At 56.7% G+C, this 16,291-nt stretch overlaps 1 protein-coding gene across 11 annotated transcripts in view; it reads left to right on the top strand.

The window, feature by feature from the left end:
* The window catches only part of RTEL1 (regulator of telomere elongation helicase 1), a 33,720-nt gene extending 17,776 nt beyond the window's left edge, over positions 1 to 15,944 (top strand). The window contains exons 12-36 of one of the 11 annotated variants that reach the window (XM_081290268.1): positions 2,867 to 2,961; positions 3,028 to 3,106; positions 4,037 to 4,134; positions 5,564 to 5,619; positions 7,074 to 7,148; positions 7,239 to 7,320; positions 8,871 to 9,003; positions 9,107 to 9,220; positions 9,307 to 9,347; positions 9,504 to 9,589; positions 9,740 to 9,817; positions 10,102 to 10,179; positions 10,472 to 10,618; positions 10,700 to 10,815; positions 11,011 to 11,134; positions 11,247 to 11,397; positions 11,488 to 11,648; positions 12,159 to 12,251; positions 13,129 to 13,330; positions 13,531 to 13,671; positions 14,314 to 14,430; positions 14,697 to 14,921; positions 15,026 to 15,172; positions 15,296 to 15,447; positions 15,683 to 15,943. In XM_081290268.1, coding sequence (XP_081146394.1) covers positions 2,867 to 2,961; positions 3,028 to 3,106; positions 4,037 to 4,134; positions 5,564 to 5,619; positions 7,074 to 7,148; positions 7,239 to 7,320; positions 8,871 to 9,003; positions 9,107 to 9,220; positions 9,307 to 9,347; positions 9,504 to 9,589; positions 9,740 to 9,817; positions 10,102 to 10,179; positions 10,472 to 10,618; positions 10,700 to 10,815; positions 11,011 to 11,134; positions 11,247 to 11,397; positions 11,488 to 11,648; positions 12,159 to 12,251; positions 13,129 to 13,330; positions 13,531 to 13,671; positions 14,314 to 14,430; positions 14,697 to 14,921; positions 15,026 to 15,172; positions 15,296 to 15,417 — 2,761 coding nt within the window. In that variant the 3' untranslated portion in view covers positions 15,418 to 15,447; positions 15,683 to 15,943. Of the gene's footprint in view, positions 1 to 2,866; positions 2,962 to 3,027; positions 3,107 to 4,036; positions 4,135 to 5,563; positions 5,620 to 7,073; positions 7,149 to 7,238; positions 7,321 to 8,870; positions 9,004 to 9,106; positions 9,221 to 9,306; positions 9,348 to 9,503; positions 9,590 to 9,739; positions 9,818 to 10,101; positions 10,180 to 10,471; positions 10,619 to 10,699; positions 10,816 to 11,010; positions 11,135 to 11,246; positions 11,398 to 11,487; positions 11,649 to 12,158; positions 12,252 to 13,128; positions 13,331 to 13,530; positions 13,672 to 14,313; positions 14,431 to 14,696; positions 14,922 to 15,025; positions 15,173 to 15,295; positions 15,448 to 15,682 lie in introns of those variants that run through there. The other 10 variants (XM_081290270.1, XM_081290272.1, XM_081290269.1 and 7 more) reach the window with 10 other exon arrangements.
* The last annotated feature ends 347 nt before the right edge of the window (positions 15,945 to 16,291 follow it).

Genomic DNA, 16,291 nt, shown 5'->3' with positions numbered 1-16,291 from the left:
TAAACTAAATGAAAAGACAAATCAGTTAAAAATAGGCTAAAGATGTAAATAAATATTTCTTCAAAGAAGATACGCAGATTCTACCACGCGGCCTGTGCAGTGGTTTCATTAATGAGGTTCTGGCATTCAGTTAGTTAGAAGAGATCAAAATAAAACACACAGACAGTACCTTATTTTAATGCTAGGTCAAAGACGGCTCGCCTCTTTTCCCTGCCTCCTCAAGCCGCTCAGCAGGGCAGCGAGGATTACTCTGGGCTAACAGGAGAGAGAGAGAGAGCGAACACGCCGGGGAGTAGCCTTTTATTTGGGGGGACAAGAGATTCAGGGGAGAATTCCATCCAATGAAGGTTGAGGGGGGGCTGCACTCCAAGGTCAGGGTCAGTGATTGGGTCTCCAGGGTCAGTGGTTACGCACACCCCCACACGGATGGGCTCTCTCATCAGGAAAGGGTCGGGATAACTCCGACACAGCCAGAGTGCCTCAGGCCCTTAACGGGAGTCACCCAATCATGTGTCAGAATGGCTCCCCACAGCAGATGACCAGTGAGCATATGAAAAGATGCTCAACATTGTCACTCATCAGGGAAATAAATGCACATCAAAACCAGGGTGAAGGCGGGCATGGTGCAGGCCTGTCCTCCCAGTCACTTGAAAGGCCGAGGCAGGAAGATGCATGTCCCAGGCCAAGATAAGCAACCTAGTGAGGCCCTATCTCAAAAATAAACTTTAAAAAAGGGCTGGAGGTGTTGCTCAGGGGTAAATCCCCTCTGGGTTCCATCCCCAATACCAAAAAAAAAAAAAAAAAAAAAAATGGAGGGGATAGGGAGTGGCAAGTATTGATGAGACTGTAGAGAAATGGAGCTTTGAGACCTTGCTCATGGATCCTACCATGGTGCAACCACTTTGGAAAAGCAGCAGTTACATGTTAGTCAGCAGGGGCTGCTAGCAATGCTGCAGACAGGCAGGGCACTTGGCAGCGCTGGCCTCTCTATGAGGACACCAGCCTGTTGGGTAGGCCTACCCGGGAGCTCACACAACTGTCACTGCTGCTTGGCAGGCAGCATCCTGGAAGCACCATCCTGAAGTCAGGGCACCAGCTGTGATGGCTGGGGGCCCACTTGGAGTGTGGTCTATAGTTTGTAAAGGCTACGTGGAAAGATGGAGGTGCAGGGACACACACACACCTTGGCTGTTACTACTTTTGCTTATTTATTTATTTATTTTTATTTTTGGTGCCAGGGATTGAACTCAGGGGTGCTCTACCATTGAGGTAGATCCCCAGCTCTATTTTTCTTTTAGTTGTTGATGGACCTCTTTTTTTTTTTTTTTTTTTTTTTTTTTTTTTTTTTTTTTTTTACATGTGGTGCTGAGAATCAAACCCAGTACCTCACAAGTGTGAGGCAAGTACTCTACCACTAAGCCACAACCCTAGCCCTCCAGCCCTTTTATTTTTTATTTCAAGACGGTCCCCAGGCAGCCTGGAACTTTGACCCTCCTGCCTCAGCCTCCTGAGTTGTTGAGAAGACAGGCATGCTCACCAGCCCAGCCATCTGAGTCCTTTGGTCACTTCACATCAGTACAGGTCTTCAGCCTTCCTTTTTAAAACCTGATGAGGGTCACATTTACCTGGAGCCCCTTCTGTCCAGGTGTCCACTCATTCTCCTCTGTGTATAGGGAAGCATACCAGGCAACAAGGCGAATTTTGCTTACAGTCACCAAGCAATTTAAAAGAGAATTGTTCACCAGACATCATGGCTTATGCCTGTAGTCCTGCCACTGAGGAGACCGAGGCAGGAGGATCAACTGAACCCAAGAGCTGGAAATGACTGTGAGACCCAGGCTCAAAAACAGAATTGCCCATTGATTTGACCCAGTGGTTTGCTCTTTCTGATGGTCCACATTTTCTTCTAAAGTTGTTTCCTTTCAGTTTGAAGGACTTTAACAGTTCTTTCACATTTTTTTCTTCTTTTAATTGGCATGTAGAAATGGTAGCTATTTGTGGTGTGGCTAATAGTTCTCCAGAGAACTGCACAGTGACAGATTTCTAAATCTGTTCCTCTGAGGATGTCTGAAGTTATTTTTGCTGAGTTTGGAATTCTGGGGTCCTGGCTCTTCCCTGCCTGTGGGTGAGGAGTGTCCCTGCTGGCTGCTGCCCCCAGTTCTGGCAGGATGACAACCATCCTCTGAGTGGCGGCCTTCTGTTGGTCGTGGACTCTTAGTTTGTGGCTTGTTTGGCCGTTACTTGTCCCCTTGTGTGCTCTCTGGGTTGCAGAGTCTTTCAGATGCGAGGTAAGCGTTCTACCACTGAGCAACACCCTAGCTAGGTGTTCCAGACCGGCCTTGACTTGGAATCTTCCTGCCTCGGCCTCCAGGGTTGCTGGGTTACCCTCCTGTGCCACCACACGCAGCTGGCCGTCATTCCTTTAAGTGTTTGTTCTGTCCTGCACTCCTTCTCCTCTCCCTCTGAGCCCTGCCTCACACTGTCCCTTGTGCTAGAGGCCTGACTCGGTGCAGCCAGCACCACACTGCCTGTGCTTGCGGCCAATGCTTCCAGGCCTCTCCAGACACAGGGCTGTGTAGGGTGTCCATGTGTGTGGTGTGTTCAGATGTGTATTTTTTTTAATATTTATTTTTTGGTTGTAGTTGGATGCAATACCTTTATTTTATTTATTTATTTTTATGTGGTGCTGAGGATCGAACCCAGGGCCTGGCACGTGTGAGGCGAGCACTCTGCTGCTGAGCCCCAGCCCAGCCCCTCATGTGTATTTCCAAGGGTGTACCATGTGTGCTCCTGTGCTGTTGCCAGCTGGAGTGTAGACTTCGAGAACTGCACATGGCTCTGCTCTTGCTGGGTCCCCCCTCCACAGGGCAGCTGGCGGAGCTGGCAGGACGCAGATTGTGCATGTACTGCTCTCTCACCCAGGGCTGCACATGGAGCTGCAGGACGTCGCCAAGCTCAAGAGTAAGTGCTGCCCTCCCTCACCCCCACCACTGGTGGGCCCACCCCTGACAGCCCCTTGACCCACAGTGATCCTGCTTCGCTTGGAGGGTGCCATCGATGCTGTCCAGCTGCCTGGAGATGACAGTGGCGTCACCAAGCCGGGAAGGTGAGGGACAGGGGTAAACCCTGTGACTCCAGGCAGGGCCTGGAGCTGGAGGGGACAATGGGCTGTGACCTTGGTATTCTGCCAGGTACTGAAAGTCAGACCTGGGCCATGTCCTCCAGTTGGGTCTGTCTCAATTCTCAAGGCTCTTGTGTGCTGCCACCTCTTAGCAGCTGTGGAGAACACCAGGAGTCATAGCGCACGGTGGCATTGTCTTCTGCAGCCCTCTCCCCCAGCTGGCCCAGCCCCTCACTGGCAGTGCAGGTGCCTGTTAGTGAGGCCATCCGTTTAGGACCAGCAGAGCAGTGCAGCCTGTTGTGGAGGCCAGGAGGTCCTCAGAGTCTGAATGCTCTAGCGCGGGCACTCCGTTTTTTCCTGCTGTCTTTCTTGCAGGCAGAGGAGGGCCTGGGGGTAGTTCTCTCCTGAAGACAGGTGCTGCCGGAGCTAGGCCTGGGTTTATTGAGGAAGGCCCTGGCTACTGCCTTTTGCCAGAGCTGGTCTGTTCCTCTGAATGTGGCAGGGACTCCAGTTGCCGGGAGGTGAAACCTAGCTCCTCAGCTGGATGTCCAGGACTCCAGCTGGCCCTGGAACCTTCCCTGCCTCAACAAAGGCCCCCTTGCTGTAGCTTCTGCTGCCCTTCCCCTGTCTCTTTTCAGAGCCGTGAGCACGCCCTGGCAGCCCCATGGGCGGGTCCCTCGCCCAGGCACCTGCTGTCTCTTGGGTACATTGCACTTGGGCCAGGGCCTTCTCTCCTCTCCCTTACTTACAGCTAGCTCCTGAAGGCAGAGGCCTCTCACTTCAGCTTTTCTCTCCCTGAGAAGCCTCAGTTTGCTCCTGTCTAAAGGACACTTAAAAAGCTTCTGGCCTGTGGGTTCACCAAGCTGAATCCTGGTCCCCTTGCCAGGCTCAAGTCGTCTTTTTCCTCTCGGGCAGTTACATCTTCGAGCTATTTGCAGAAGCCCAGATAACATTTCAGACCAAGGACTGCATCCTGGACTCACTGGACCAGATCATCCAGCACCTGGCAGGGCGTGAGTCTCTGGAGGGCTGGCTGCCCTGTGGTGCAGACAGAGAGGGATGGGGGCTGCCCTCATAGAGTTGCTGCTCTGTGTCCAGCAGTCAGCTGCCTGCTTCAGGCTGTTGCCCCTCCCTGTGAGCAGCCTGTGGAGCTTCCCCTTCTGTTTGGGACTGAAGGCATCCGTGCCATTTGACTGTTTTGCATGTGTGAGGCGAGCACTCTGCCACTGAGCCCCAGCCCAGCCCCTCGTGTGTATTTCCAAGGGTGTGTGCTCCTGTGCTGTTGCCAGCTGGAGTGTAGACTTCGAGTTTATTGACTTGTTTATTTTTTTGGTACTGGGATCTAACCCAGGGTGCTCTACCACTGAGCCGCACACCCAGTCTTTAGCTTTCATCTTGAGACAACTTCTGGCTGAGTTGCCCAGGCTGGCCTGGAACTTGTGTCCTCCTGCCTCAGCCTCACAAGCTGGGATTTCAGACTGTGCCCCTGCACCTGGCCTGTTGTGTTGTCCTGCAGATGTGTTCCAACTCTTGTTAGTGGTGTCTTCTTATAGGGCATTCCAGAGAGACCCCTCCTTTTTATTGTTGTTGGTACCAAGAATTGAACCCAGGAGTGCTTAATCACTGAGTCACATCCATGCCCTTTTTATTTTTCATTTTAAGACAGGGTCTTGGGGCTGGGGTTGTGGCTCAGTGGAAGAGCGCTCGCGTAGCATGCATGAGGCACTGGGTTCAATCCTCAGCATCACATAAATGTAAAATAAAGATATTGTATCCACCTAAAATTAAAAAAGACAGGGTCTTAATATATGAGGCACTGGGTTCGATCCTAGCACCACATAAAAATAAATAAAGGCATTGAGTCCATATACAACTAGAAAATAATAATAATAATTTAAAAAAAGGTCTCACTAAGTTGTTGAGGCTGGCTTTGAACTTGATCCTCCTGTCTCAGCCTCCTGAGCTGCTGGGATAACAGGTGTGAGCCACCGCACCCACCAGATAGTCTCCTTTTAAAGAGAGACAGCAAGAGACCTTGGGCTTATGAGTTGGGAACCTTGCTGGCTTCTCCCTGACACCACCCAAGTCCCATTTCTGCTGTTTTGTGAGGGGCAGAGGGCTTCCCAGGGTTCCATGGCTACACTCCCTTTTAAGCAGGTGTTGGGGAAGTTTGAAATGCAGGACCTGTTGAATCTGCTGCGCCTCTGGGCACTGAGGAAGGGTGGCTTCTACATGTACTTGACCACAGAGCCTTCCTCGAGTTCCACAGAACCCTTTGGCTTCTCCCTCGCACTCTGGGAAGAGCACGACCGCTGCCCTCTTCCCATGTCCTGTGCCTGATGCTGGTTGGGAAACTGGTCTCCCCACTGGGCAGGAGGCAGGGCTTGGTAGTGTGGCCCTGTGAGATCCACAGCTGCCTCTGCCTCTGCCTGCTGCCCACAGGTTCTGGAGCACTGGCCACCACGGTGGGGTTGCAGAAGCTGGCAGACATCATCCAGGTAGGAGCCTGCTTTGGACTGCATGGCCCCCTTTCCAGATGGAAGTCAGCAGGGTGTCAGAGCCTGGATGAAGGCCCCCACACCACGTGTTTCTGTTGGCAAATGCTTAAGCTCATTTCCTCTCAGTCTGAATGCACTGAGCCTCTAGGGGAAGAGATAGAGGACCCGTCCGGCTGTGCTTGACTGTTGAATGGCCAGACATGTCCAGAGTAGCCCTGGGGGGGAAGCTGGTGTTCCCTGGTACTGCTGGAGGTGGGCATCAGGCCAGAGGCAGTGTCCTGGGGGTTCTCACACAGACAGAGGGGCTCCCACTGAGGGCAGTGCTGAGCACAACAGGAGACCATCTCGGTGTCTGCAGTCTAACTGGAAACTGGAAGTGAGGGCAGCGCACCCATGCTGGGAGCAGTCTGCATGGGGCTCTGTCAGAGCCCCAAAGGACAAGGAATCTTTCACCACCCTGGTGTTCATGCCACAGAGTGCTGTCACGGGCACACACCCAAGTTGCCGGAGACGCCTTGCCTGCACTGTTGGGCACGTTGGTGCCGGGCAGGTGGCCTCCCTTGAGCAACCTTGGCTGAGGCCTGGTTCCCTGGTGTGCCTGAGAGCCTGCTCTCCATCTCCAGGTCCCAGCAGCCCCCCAGGGGTGTTCTCTTACCTCCTTCTCTATGGTTTCTGACTGTTGGGTGGCACCCTCTGGAGCCCAAGGCACAAGTGTTCCCCTGGGGGAGCTGCCCAGTTCGTCCTGCAGCTTGAAAGCCACATCCCTTGCTGACCTAGGTGTGCTGGTCGGAGCCTTGCTGTCCGGTTGCTCACTGCCTTTTCTGTGAACTGTCCTGGGCATGCCAGCTCCATAGGGCTTTGTCACTGCAAGTGTTGATCCCTTGATCTGCACAGTGCATTTGTCTTCTGACTGCTTTCTGTGGTGGGGGCCAGTGAGCAGGAGGCCTGCCCCTGCTGGGGCTGGCCCCTCCCAGAGGGCCGGAGCCCACTTCTTTACACAGACAGCTGCCCCGCCCACAGGTGTCCTGTGCTTCACCTTGTCCTTTTTGGCCAGAACAGTTTCTCCCGTGCCTTTCAGCTCTGAGGTTCTCCGCCAGGTGGACTTTGGGTCAGCTCACTAATGTCCTTTAGGATCCTGTTACAGTCTTGACTGGGATGTTTTGAGTTTCTAGGTTGATTTGGGATGTAGGGTAGAGAGTAGCCAAGGCAGAAGAGGAAAGGCCCAGTGGGGCTGCTGTGTGTTCCCTGCATGTGGTCAACCTGGTGTGGAGGGTGCTGCCCCTCATCCTGTGATGTTGTTGGGCAGGTGAGCCAGGGAGGTCCTGAGTGCCTGTCCATCATCCTGGTGGCACAGGTATTCCTGCACGCTGGGCCAAGGGCCTGCTTCCCAGCACAACAGAGGCTTCCTTCTCGGCCCTGGCCCTTGGCCCTGTGATGGACTCCTTGCCTTTTAGGTCGTGTTCAGTATGGACTCTGCAGAGGGCAACCCGGGTTCCGTGGTATGGCCTGGGTTCTCACAGGCCTACAAGGTGGGAGCTCCCTCCAGGAGGTGGGCAGCATGGTGGTGGTGCAGAGATGTGAGGAAGGGGTCAGGACACTGTCCATGCTTGTCCCTCTAGGTGCACATTCATCCTGACACAGGATACAGGAGGGCAGCTCAGCGGTCAGTCACTTGGAGCGCCAGTGCATCCAAAAAGCCAGGTACCAGCCTATGGGCTAGGACCCACTCCCCCGCTGACCTCAGACACACTGGAACTGCCTACCTCAGTCAGCCACACCTGTGGCCACCTCACTTGCTCACTGAAAGCCAGAGGGGCCTTGGAGGAGGCTGAAGGCACATGACCTGTCCGTCACCTGGTGGGCAGTGACAAACCCAGGGACCAGTGAGGCCTCTCACCTGCCCGGGACACACTGCATGTGGTGCAGTGTGCCCCTGGCTTGGTGTCTGGAGCACAGGGGTTCTGGGGTACAGCTGGCCCCACCTCTGTGAGACGGTCAGTCCTTGTGGCCAGGAAACAGTGGATTCATGCCTGGGGCCCCTGGGTGCTGCTAACTCAAGAAGTGTTGGGCCCACATTCCAGGTGTGCCTCTCTGTGTCTGCAACCCTCCCTGGCTCCTGGGCCTCTGTGCCCTTCCCTGTGTGGGGCTGCTGTTTTTTCCCGCTGTTGTCTCATTTGGGGTCAATGCCTCAGCAGAAGCAGCCAGTGGGTGTTTCTGTGTGGGTACTGTAGTTTGACTGCTGTCGGGGAGAAAGGTCTGGGGGGTCCAGAGTAGCCTAGAGCCATGGTGTGGCCAGGAGCTCTGATCCTCACAGCCTCAAAGTATGGCCTCTCACATCCTGAGTAGGGGGTGGCATTTGTGAAGCTAAGGGTTACCTAGAATGAGGGCCTGAGTAGTGTATTCTCCTTCCACTCAAATCATGTGGCTTTTTAGAAGCCGCCTCCCTGACCTGTGCATGGTGGCGCACGCCTGTGATCCCAGGGACTTGGGAGGCTGAGGCAGAAAGATTGTAAGCTCAAGGCCAATCTCAGCAATTTAGTGAGGCCCTAAGCAACTTAGTGAGATCCTGTCTCAAAATAAAAAATAATAAGGACTAGGATGTGGCTCAGAGGTGGGGTGCACCTGGGTTCAATCCAGTTAAAAAAAGTAGTCTCCTGTGTTGGGGTGTCGATGGGAAACCAACCCTTTGTGGTGGGTCCTTGCCAGGCATCCCTGATGGTCCCCATGTAGGGCAGCTCATGTGGGAACATGTTCCCAAGCTCAGGAAAGGGTCCTGCCCTGGGCTGTCTGCCCTTACTCCTCATTCTGGAGAGTGCTGGGAGCAAGCAGTGGCGTGGTACCACGAGGGCCTTTTGGTCAGGCACTCTGGGAAGCTGCTGGCTTCTGGGGTGGTGACCTTGTTTGTCCTGACTGCCCAGAGTTGGAAACTCACTTCCCTGGCTTCTGCAGAGGTCTTTCATGCCTGGGAGGCTGGACCTGCTTCCTTCCCTGTGGTTTTAGCAGAGGGCCTCTGAGCCCTGTGCCACACATTAGGCTTTGGAAAAGTTTGGGTGTGAGATTGGTGGTCTCTCCCAAGGGGTCTCCTAGCATTCGCCTTGACCTGCCTCCTGCTCCCTCGTGTTCCGAGCTCTCAGGCTCAGCTAACCTCAGGAGAGCCTTTTTGTTCTGACTTCTGCACCCTGTGCCTGTGTGACTGTAGGAAGGTGGGAAAGATGACAGATGTCCCATCCTCACACCCCCTTTCCTCACAGGGAAGGTGCTGAGCTACTGGTGCTTCAGTCCCGGCCACAGCATGCATGAGCTGACCCGCCAGGGTGTCCACACCCTCATCCTCACCAGCGGCACACTGGCCCCGCTTTCCTCCTTCGCCCTGGAGATGCAGATGTATGGGTCACCCCTGACCAGAGACCAAAGTGCTGGGGACAGCTGGGTGTAGGGGTGCTGCCCGCGGGGCCACCCACTGACTGCTCCCTCTGCCTGGCTCCAGCCCCTTCCCAGTTTGTCTGGAGAACCCACACGTCATCGACAGACACCAGCTCTGGGTGGGAGTTATTCCCAAAGGCCCGGATGGAGCCCAGCTGAGCTCCGCGTTTGATAAGCGGTAAGGGGGTCCTGTCTGGGCCTCACAGGGTGGTGGGGTATAGCTGTGCTCTGGTCCTCATGACAGCAGCCTCCCTGGCTCTGCAGGTTTTCTGAAGAGTGCTTGTCTTCCCTGGGGAAGGCTCTGGGTAAGTGCCACTCCACCTAGGAGTCTGCCCTCTCTGGGAAGCCCTGGTGTCCAGCCCTCCCATGCTGTCAGAGCCCCACTTGGAGTTGGCACACCCATTCCCCTCTCCCAAGAGCTGTGGGGCCCTCTGCCTTGACCATGGCCACCATGCTTCCAGGAAACATTGCCCGCGTGGTGCCCCATGGGCTCCTGGTCTTCTTCCCTTCCTACCCCGTCATGGAGAAAAGCCTGGAGTTCTGGCAGGTACATCCCCTGTGCATCCTCAGGGGAGGGAGTCTGGTCAAGGTGGCAGGCAGATCCAGGGCATTGAGAAGACTAGCTGCAGCCCCACAACTGCCCAAGTCTGACCAGTGTGCTGACGAGCCTGTGCACACCTGGCTTTTCCTCCTACAGGCCCGAGACTTGGCCAGAAAGATGGAGGTGCTCAAGCCTCTCTTTGTGGAGCCCAGAAGCAAAGGCAGTTTCTCAGAGGTCTGTGCTCCACCAGGGTCTGCCACCTCCCTGGGTGTATTGCCTGGAGAACCGCTGACATTTCACTGGTGTCTGAGGCCCCACAACCACCCTGGCTGTGGGGTCCCTGTGCTTTCTGGGAAATACTAGGCAGCCTCTGGGTCCTGGGCATGGGTCCGTGGGACCAGCAGTGGTGGTGTTCGTACGACCTACTGGCTCCCCGATTTCGGAGGATGGGATCCCGGTCTCCCTTGTGGCAGAGGAGTCCAGGCCTAAGGCTCAGGCTGACCAACCTCTTCCTCCAGGTCATCGATGCTTACTACAAGCAGGTCGCCTCCCCTGGGTCCAGTGGGGCCACCTTCCTTGCAGTATGTCGGGGCAAGGTGAGGCCTCTGTGGTGCATCCTCCCCCTGCCATGGGCCCTGCTGGCCACTGGGACCTGTTCATAGGCCAAGCAAGCACTGGCAGGGCACAGGAGGTTCTGAGCAGGGGAAGTTGGTGATGGGCCCGGCTGGGGCAAGGAGGGGGCTTCCTTATATCTCACCCATGCCTGAGAGATGGGGCTGTGTGGGCTGGGGCACAGAGGGACCATTGGGAAGAGCCCCGAGCTCAGGTGGGGGCATCAGGGGTGAGGAGTCTCCACTGCCCCAGGCAGCTCCTGGGCCTGTGTCTTAGGCCAGTGAGGGGCTGGATTTCTCAGACACCAATGGCCGAGGTGTGGTTGTCACGGGCCTCCCATACCCACCACGCATGGACCCCCGGATTGTTCTCAAGATGCAGTTCCTGGATGAGATGAGGAGCCAGAGTGGGACTGGAGGCCAGGTGAGACACCACAGAGCCAGGGCTGGGTGAGGGCAGGGGACTGGTGACAGCCCCAGTGACCAGGCGCCCCTGCCCCTGCAGTTCCTCTCTGGGCAGGAGTGGTACCGACTGCAGGCGTCCAGGGCTGTGAACCAGGCCATTGGGCGGGTCATCAGGCACCGCCATGACTATGGGGCTGTCTTCTTGTGCGACCACAGGTACGTGCACCAGGGCTCCCCCTGGCCACTGGAGGCCCTTTGTGGGCCTTGGGCCTTTCAGCCCCGTGTGAGCCCCCTGGGGTTCTGTGCTGGGGGACTCCTCCTGGCAGACAGTGAGCCTCTGTTTGGAAACTGGAGCCCTGTGAAGTGGGTCAAAGAGCAGAGGACCCTGGCTGAAGGCCACACACCTTGTAGGTTCGCCTGTGCTGACGCCAGAGCCCAGCTGCCCTCCTGGGTGCGCCCCTACCTCAAGGTATACAACAACTTTGGCCACGTTATTCGGGATGTGGCACAGTTCTTCCGTGTCGCTCAGAAAATTGTGAGCTCCCAGATGCCCAGCTGGCCGTGCCTTGTGCCCTACCCAGGGAGGGATTGGGGTTCCTCTTCTGAAGAGTCACAGAAACAGGCCCCACCTGCCCTGTGGTCTGCAGATGCCTACACGGGCCCCACTGGCTGCAGCCCCAGGTGTGGGTGGGGAAGAAGCGATTGTCTGCACGGCCAGGTTGCCCAGCACCCTCCTCTCTGCCAGGAAAGCCACAAGTCTGGATGTGCATGTGCCCAGCCTGAGGCCCGGGTCCACAGGTTAATAGGGCTGGGTTCGGGGCCACCATTGACAGAGGCACAGCCTGCCTGGCTCCTGTGAGCCTTGCTCTCATTCTCATGCTTCTGTAGGATTGCCATCCTCTGGGAACCCCGAGAGCAGCTTGTGCGTGGAGTATGAGCAGGAGCCTGTCCCAGCCCAGCGGAGGCCCGTGGGACTGCTGGCTGCCCTGGAGCACAGTGAGCAGAGGGCTGAGGCACTTGCAGATAAGGCCCACCTCAGGGAGGAAGAGGTGCGGAGATGGGGTCCAGTGCTTGGTGCTGAGGCTTGCCCTTGAAGGGAGGTGCAGGCTTGGAGCAGAGGAGTGCCTGGGGGTGAACACTGGGGTTCTGAAACCTGCCCAGGTCCTGCCCATTTGACCTTGGCATCTTTCCCACTGCCTCTGTAAATCCCCTTCCTGGTGGGTTGATGGGGGATTTCAGCACCCCTAGCTATACTCTATGCCCTCAGCCCCAAGCAATGAGGTCCTGATTATGCCCCCCGCCATGCTATGCTTCCCTGGCAGGTCAGGCTGGCACAGCCTAGTGGCTCCTGTTGCCTGCTGCACCCAAAGCTGGCTTTCTCGGGGCCTGGGCTAGAGTGGGACTTGAGTTCTGGTCCCTAGGGGCCTTTGCCCCAAATCCAGTTGCCACCAGGACTTGAGCATGACAGCCTCCCCCTGCAGGGCTTCTGTTCAGGACACTGTCAGAGCTCCTGCAGACCCTCAAGTTTGGGGTTGGGACCATAGCTGTGTCCCCCTCAGGTCCTGGGTCACACCGCCCCAGCCCTCCAGCGTGAGAAGAGGCTGGCCGACATGCCGAGAGGAGGAAGGAGGAAGATTAGGCTGGTCAGCCCGGTATGTGAGCCGTTCTGCAGCCACACTGGCTGCTCAGGGACATGTCTGGAATTTGACTCTTGTGCCCATGGTCCCCAACCAAGTAGGGTGTGGGTCAGTCGGCCCCAACAGGTGGACTTCCTGGGCAGCAGTGATGACAGTTGGCTGGAGTTTACAGTTCCTTCTGTGGGTGTCTTGAGAGCCCCTCTTCCTTTCTAGCCAGGATCTGGTTTAGCCCTTGGGCCCATTTGTTTTGGGTCTTACAACTGGCCATGATTCCACTCCCCCTCCAGCTATGGTGGGGAGCACGTCGGGACCCTTGCCGTCCCCGAGTACAGACTCCGACCTGCCTCGTGTGAGCAGGTGCAGTGTGCTCCAGGTCTCAGATGAGAGCCACCGAGTCAGACCTGAGACGGGCCCTTTGCCTGCTAAAAGCCCAAGTGCAACTGCTGTGGTCATGTCCCTCAGCGTCTAGGAAGAATCAAGCAGTGCCCAGGAGGGCTGGTGCAGCCAGGAAGGGTGGGGCAGGGTTGCTGGGACTGCCTGGACCAGCCTGCCTTGGTTTTCATAGAACCACGTGGGCCTAACTGGGCATGGTGGCCATGTCTGGGACCGGGCAGGCTGAGGCAGGAGGATCCTAAGTTGCCTGGGCAACTTCGTGAGACCCTGTCTCAAAATAAATATATAAATAGAAAATGGCTGGAGGAAAATCAAGTGGGCACAGCCTGCTGAGAAGCAGCTCTCATTGCAAGCTGCCCTCTGAGTTCAGCTCCACCTGTACCTGTGGTGGGCCTTAGGTGCAGGGAGCTACAGTGGACCCTTGCAGGCCTCTCCTGGCAGTAACCAAGGGCAGAAAGGATGGGGCTGGCCCTGATAGGTCCTCTCTGCATGTGCCCAGCAGGAGGAGCCAACAGCTGGTGTGCAGGCGGGCAGAGCCAAGCTGTTCATGGTGGCCGTGAAGCAGGCCCTGAGTCAAGCCAGCTTTGACACCTTCACCCAGGCCCTGCAGGACTACAAGGGCTCTGACAACTTCGAAGCCCTGGCAGCTTGCCTTGGGAGCCTCTTTGCTAAGGACCCCAAGAAGCACACCCTGCTTCAAGGTGCCCTGGCTTGCAGAGCCCTCTTGCCATGGGCGGAGTACCTTAGCTGTTGCGGGTGGGGAGCACTTGCCAGAGGGCTTCTAGGGCCTAAGGTTGTCCCTACCTTCTGGACAAGGGAACTGGTAGGCCACCCACAGCCCCTCAAACCTCCATCTCAGTGGCCACAGTACATGGGCACAGGCAGCTTCCCTTCCTAACAGGGTTCTACCAGTTTGTGCGGCCTCACCACAAACAACAGTTTGAGGATATCTGCTTCCAGCTAACAGGCCAAAGCTGCAGCTGCCAGCCAGAGCACAGTCTTTCCCATGGGCAGCATGCACAGTCAGCCCAGGACCACAGTGGTGAGCTACCAAGCAGGATCCTCGGCCTCTGACCCCAAGGATGGGTGGTACCTGGGACCCTGGGTGGTCAGAGTGGGCATCTGTGCTCTTGTTTGGCCCAGCCTCCCTGCTCCTATGTGGGGGCTGATAGCATTACCATAAGATGGAAGCACTTATGTGGGCAAGCCCTGTTCCTATGCACTGGGCTGGGCCTAGGCCTCCCAGGAGAGACCTGCACTTGGGGAGCCAGGTGCACATACCAGGTCTAGATGCTAAGCACTTCTCTACCTTCTTTTCCTGCCTCTGAGCTGAGGTGAGCTGGGTCCTAGAGGGGCAGTGCCTGCTGTTGCTTTTGCCAAAGAGCAGCCCACCCTATGGTTTTTCAGAGCAGGCTCATCCGTAGGAGTCTGGGCTGGTGGGGGGTGGAGGTCCTGGTGCCTGCACCTATGGCTCTGTGCTCCTGGGCAGGGCCTTAGCCCTGTCCCCCTCCCCCAACAGAAGGGCAGCTGTGTGGGCTGTACTCAGCTCCCCCAGGTGCCTGCAGCATGTGCAAGTCAGGGTCATTGCCCTGGACTGTGGAGGGTGATGAGACCTGGTCTCCTCTGGCCAGTCCTGTTCCTGCCCTGGGGATCCTCTCAGGCACTCAGGAGCATATTTCTTCAGGAAAGAGAGAATATGAGCCCAAGCTGACCCAGTCTGAGGGTGTGTCCGGGCAGCTGGATCCTGGAAAGCACCTGAACCAGGGTGGGCCCCACCTGTCGGCCAGGCTGACCCCTGCAGGTACCTGACTCCTGTAGACCTAGGTAGGGTGTACAGTTCTCAAAGAGGCTTGTGCTCTAGTTTGGTTTGTGTGGCTGCAGCCAGAACAGTCTGGAGCAGAGCTGGAGCCTCTGGCAGGGGTGTCTCCTATCTGCTCTCCATTATGCCCCCACTGTCCTGACCAGCACTAGGCTCTGCAGGAGTTCCTGGAAGGAAAGGGAGTGGAGGGGGAGCCCTGGACCCCCAGAGGCCCAACACTACCTCTGAGCCATTCTACCCCTGATCAGGAGCCCTGGGCAGCTGTCCACAAGTCATGTCCAGAGAGGAACAGCGGGGCCAGCCTGCTGTGAGTGCTTACCTGGCAGATGCCCGCAAGGCCCTAGGGTCTGCAGGCTGCAGCCAGCTCCTGGCAGCACTGAAGGCATATAAACGTGATGATGACCTCAACAAGGTTCTGGCTGTGCTAGCTGCGCTGACCACCTCAAAGCCTGAGGACTTCCCCCTGCTGCAGAGCAAGTGGCCCCAGGGTGGGGTGGGCAGGGCAGGAGGGCTGTGGAGAGGATGGTGTGGGCCTGGCCATGCAGGGTAGGTACAGCCTGAGCAAAACTCCCCACAGGGTTCAGCATGTTTGTGCGTCCCCACCACAAACAGCACTTCGTGCAGACCTGTGCAGAACTGATGGGCCTGCCCACCACAGTGACAACACTGCAGAGTCCTCAGGAGGAGAGCTCCCCTGAGCTCACCCTTGGAGCACCTCAAGCAGGTGGGCACCTGTTTGGGCACTCTCTCTGCCCATTCTGTCACACTTGGGTCACCTGCAGCCCTGGGAAAGCGGGAAGGCAGGAGGGCAGCACTGGGCACCCCTCCAACTTGCTCCTTTCTGCAGGTCCCTCACAGGTGGATAAACCAGGGAAGACCCAGAGCAAGATCTCCTCTTTCCTTAGACAGAGGCCAGTGGGAAGTGCAGTGCCCAAGGGCACCACCACAGACCAACACCAGGCCTCCTGATGGGCATGCGAATCCTGGGTGGGGTAAGCTGTCCCAGGCTGCAAAGACTGCTAAGTCTGGGGGATGGCACTGGGAGGGCAAGTGAGCTCACCCGGGCCCCTTGTACCAGGTTTCCGGGCAGAGAACACAGTGCCTCTCCTTTGATGTCCACTTCTGGTGATGGCACTTCAGGTGGTGGGCTGGGTGGGAAGAAGTTAAGGCCCTTCGCTAGGCTGTGGTGTTCAGCAGACGTGCCCAGCAACCTGATGTCTCCACAGGCCTCCAGGAGGTGTCCTGTCATGCTGCTGCCAGGAAGCATATCACACAGATCTTCTGGCCCAAGCTCCAGTGAACATCTGTGGACTACCTTGTGCCCTGCTGTGGCCCCCACACTAGCTTGTCCCCGCTGTGGTGGGGTCCAGGAGTCAATCCTACAGCCTCAGACACATGGGGCCTGGGATAGGTCTGCCAGAAATTCTTCTCTGTAACTTTCCCCAGGGACCTCTGTCAGCTATGTGCAAATAAAACTGCTGACAGTGGCCAAAAGGTGTCTGTGTGACCTTGCTTGTTGGGGTATCTGAGGATACACTGAAGATCTGAGTAGCAGGGAGGGTGCCCTTGGTACTCTCAGAGGAGACCTGCCCCAGACCTGCTCCTGGTCAAGGCCTTAGCCCTGTCCCCCTCCCCCAACAGAAGGGCAGCTGTGTGGGCTGTACTCAGCTCCCCCAGGTGCCTGCAGCATGTGGAAGTCAGGGTCACTGCCCTGGACTATGGAGGGTGATGAGACCTGGTCTCCTCTGACCAGTCCTGTTCCTGCCCTGGGGACCCTCTCAGGCCCTCAGGAACATTTCTTCAGGAAAGAGAATAGGAGCCCAAGCTGACCTAGTCTGAGGGT

The sequence above is a fragment of the Spermophilus citellus genome (assembly GCF_964194105.1).
Source record: "Spermophilus citellus genome assembly, chromosome: 4".
Classification (NCBI taxonomy): Eukaryota; Metazoa; Chordata; class Mammalia; order Rodentia; family Sciuridae; genus Spermophilus; species Spermophilus citellus.
This window is presented reverse-complemented; position numbering and strand designations above follow the sequence as displayed.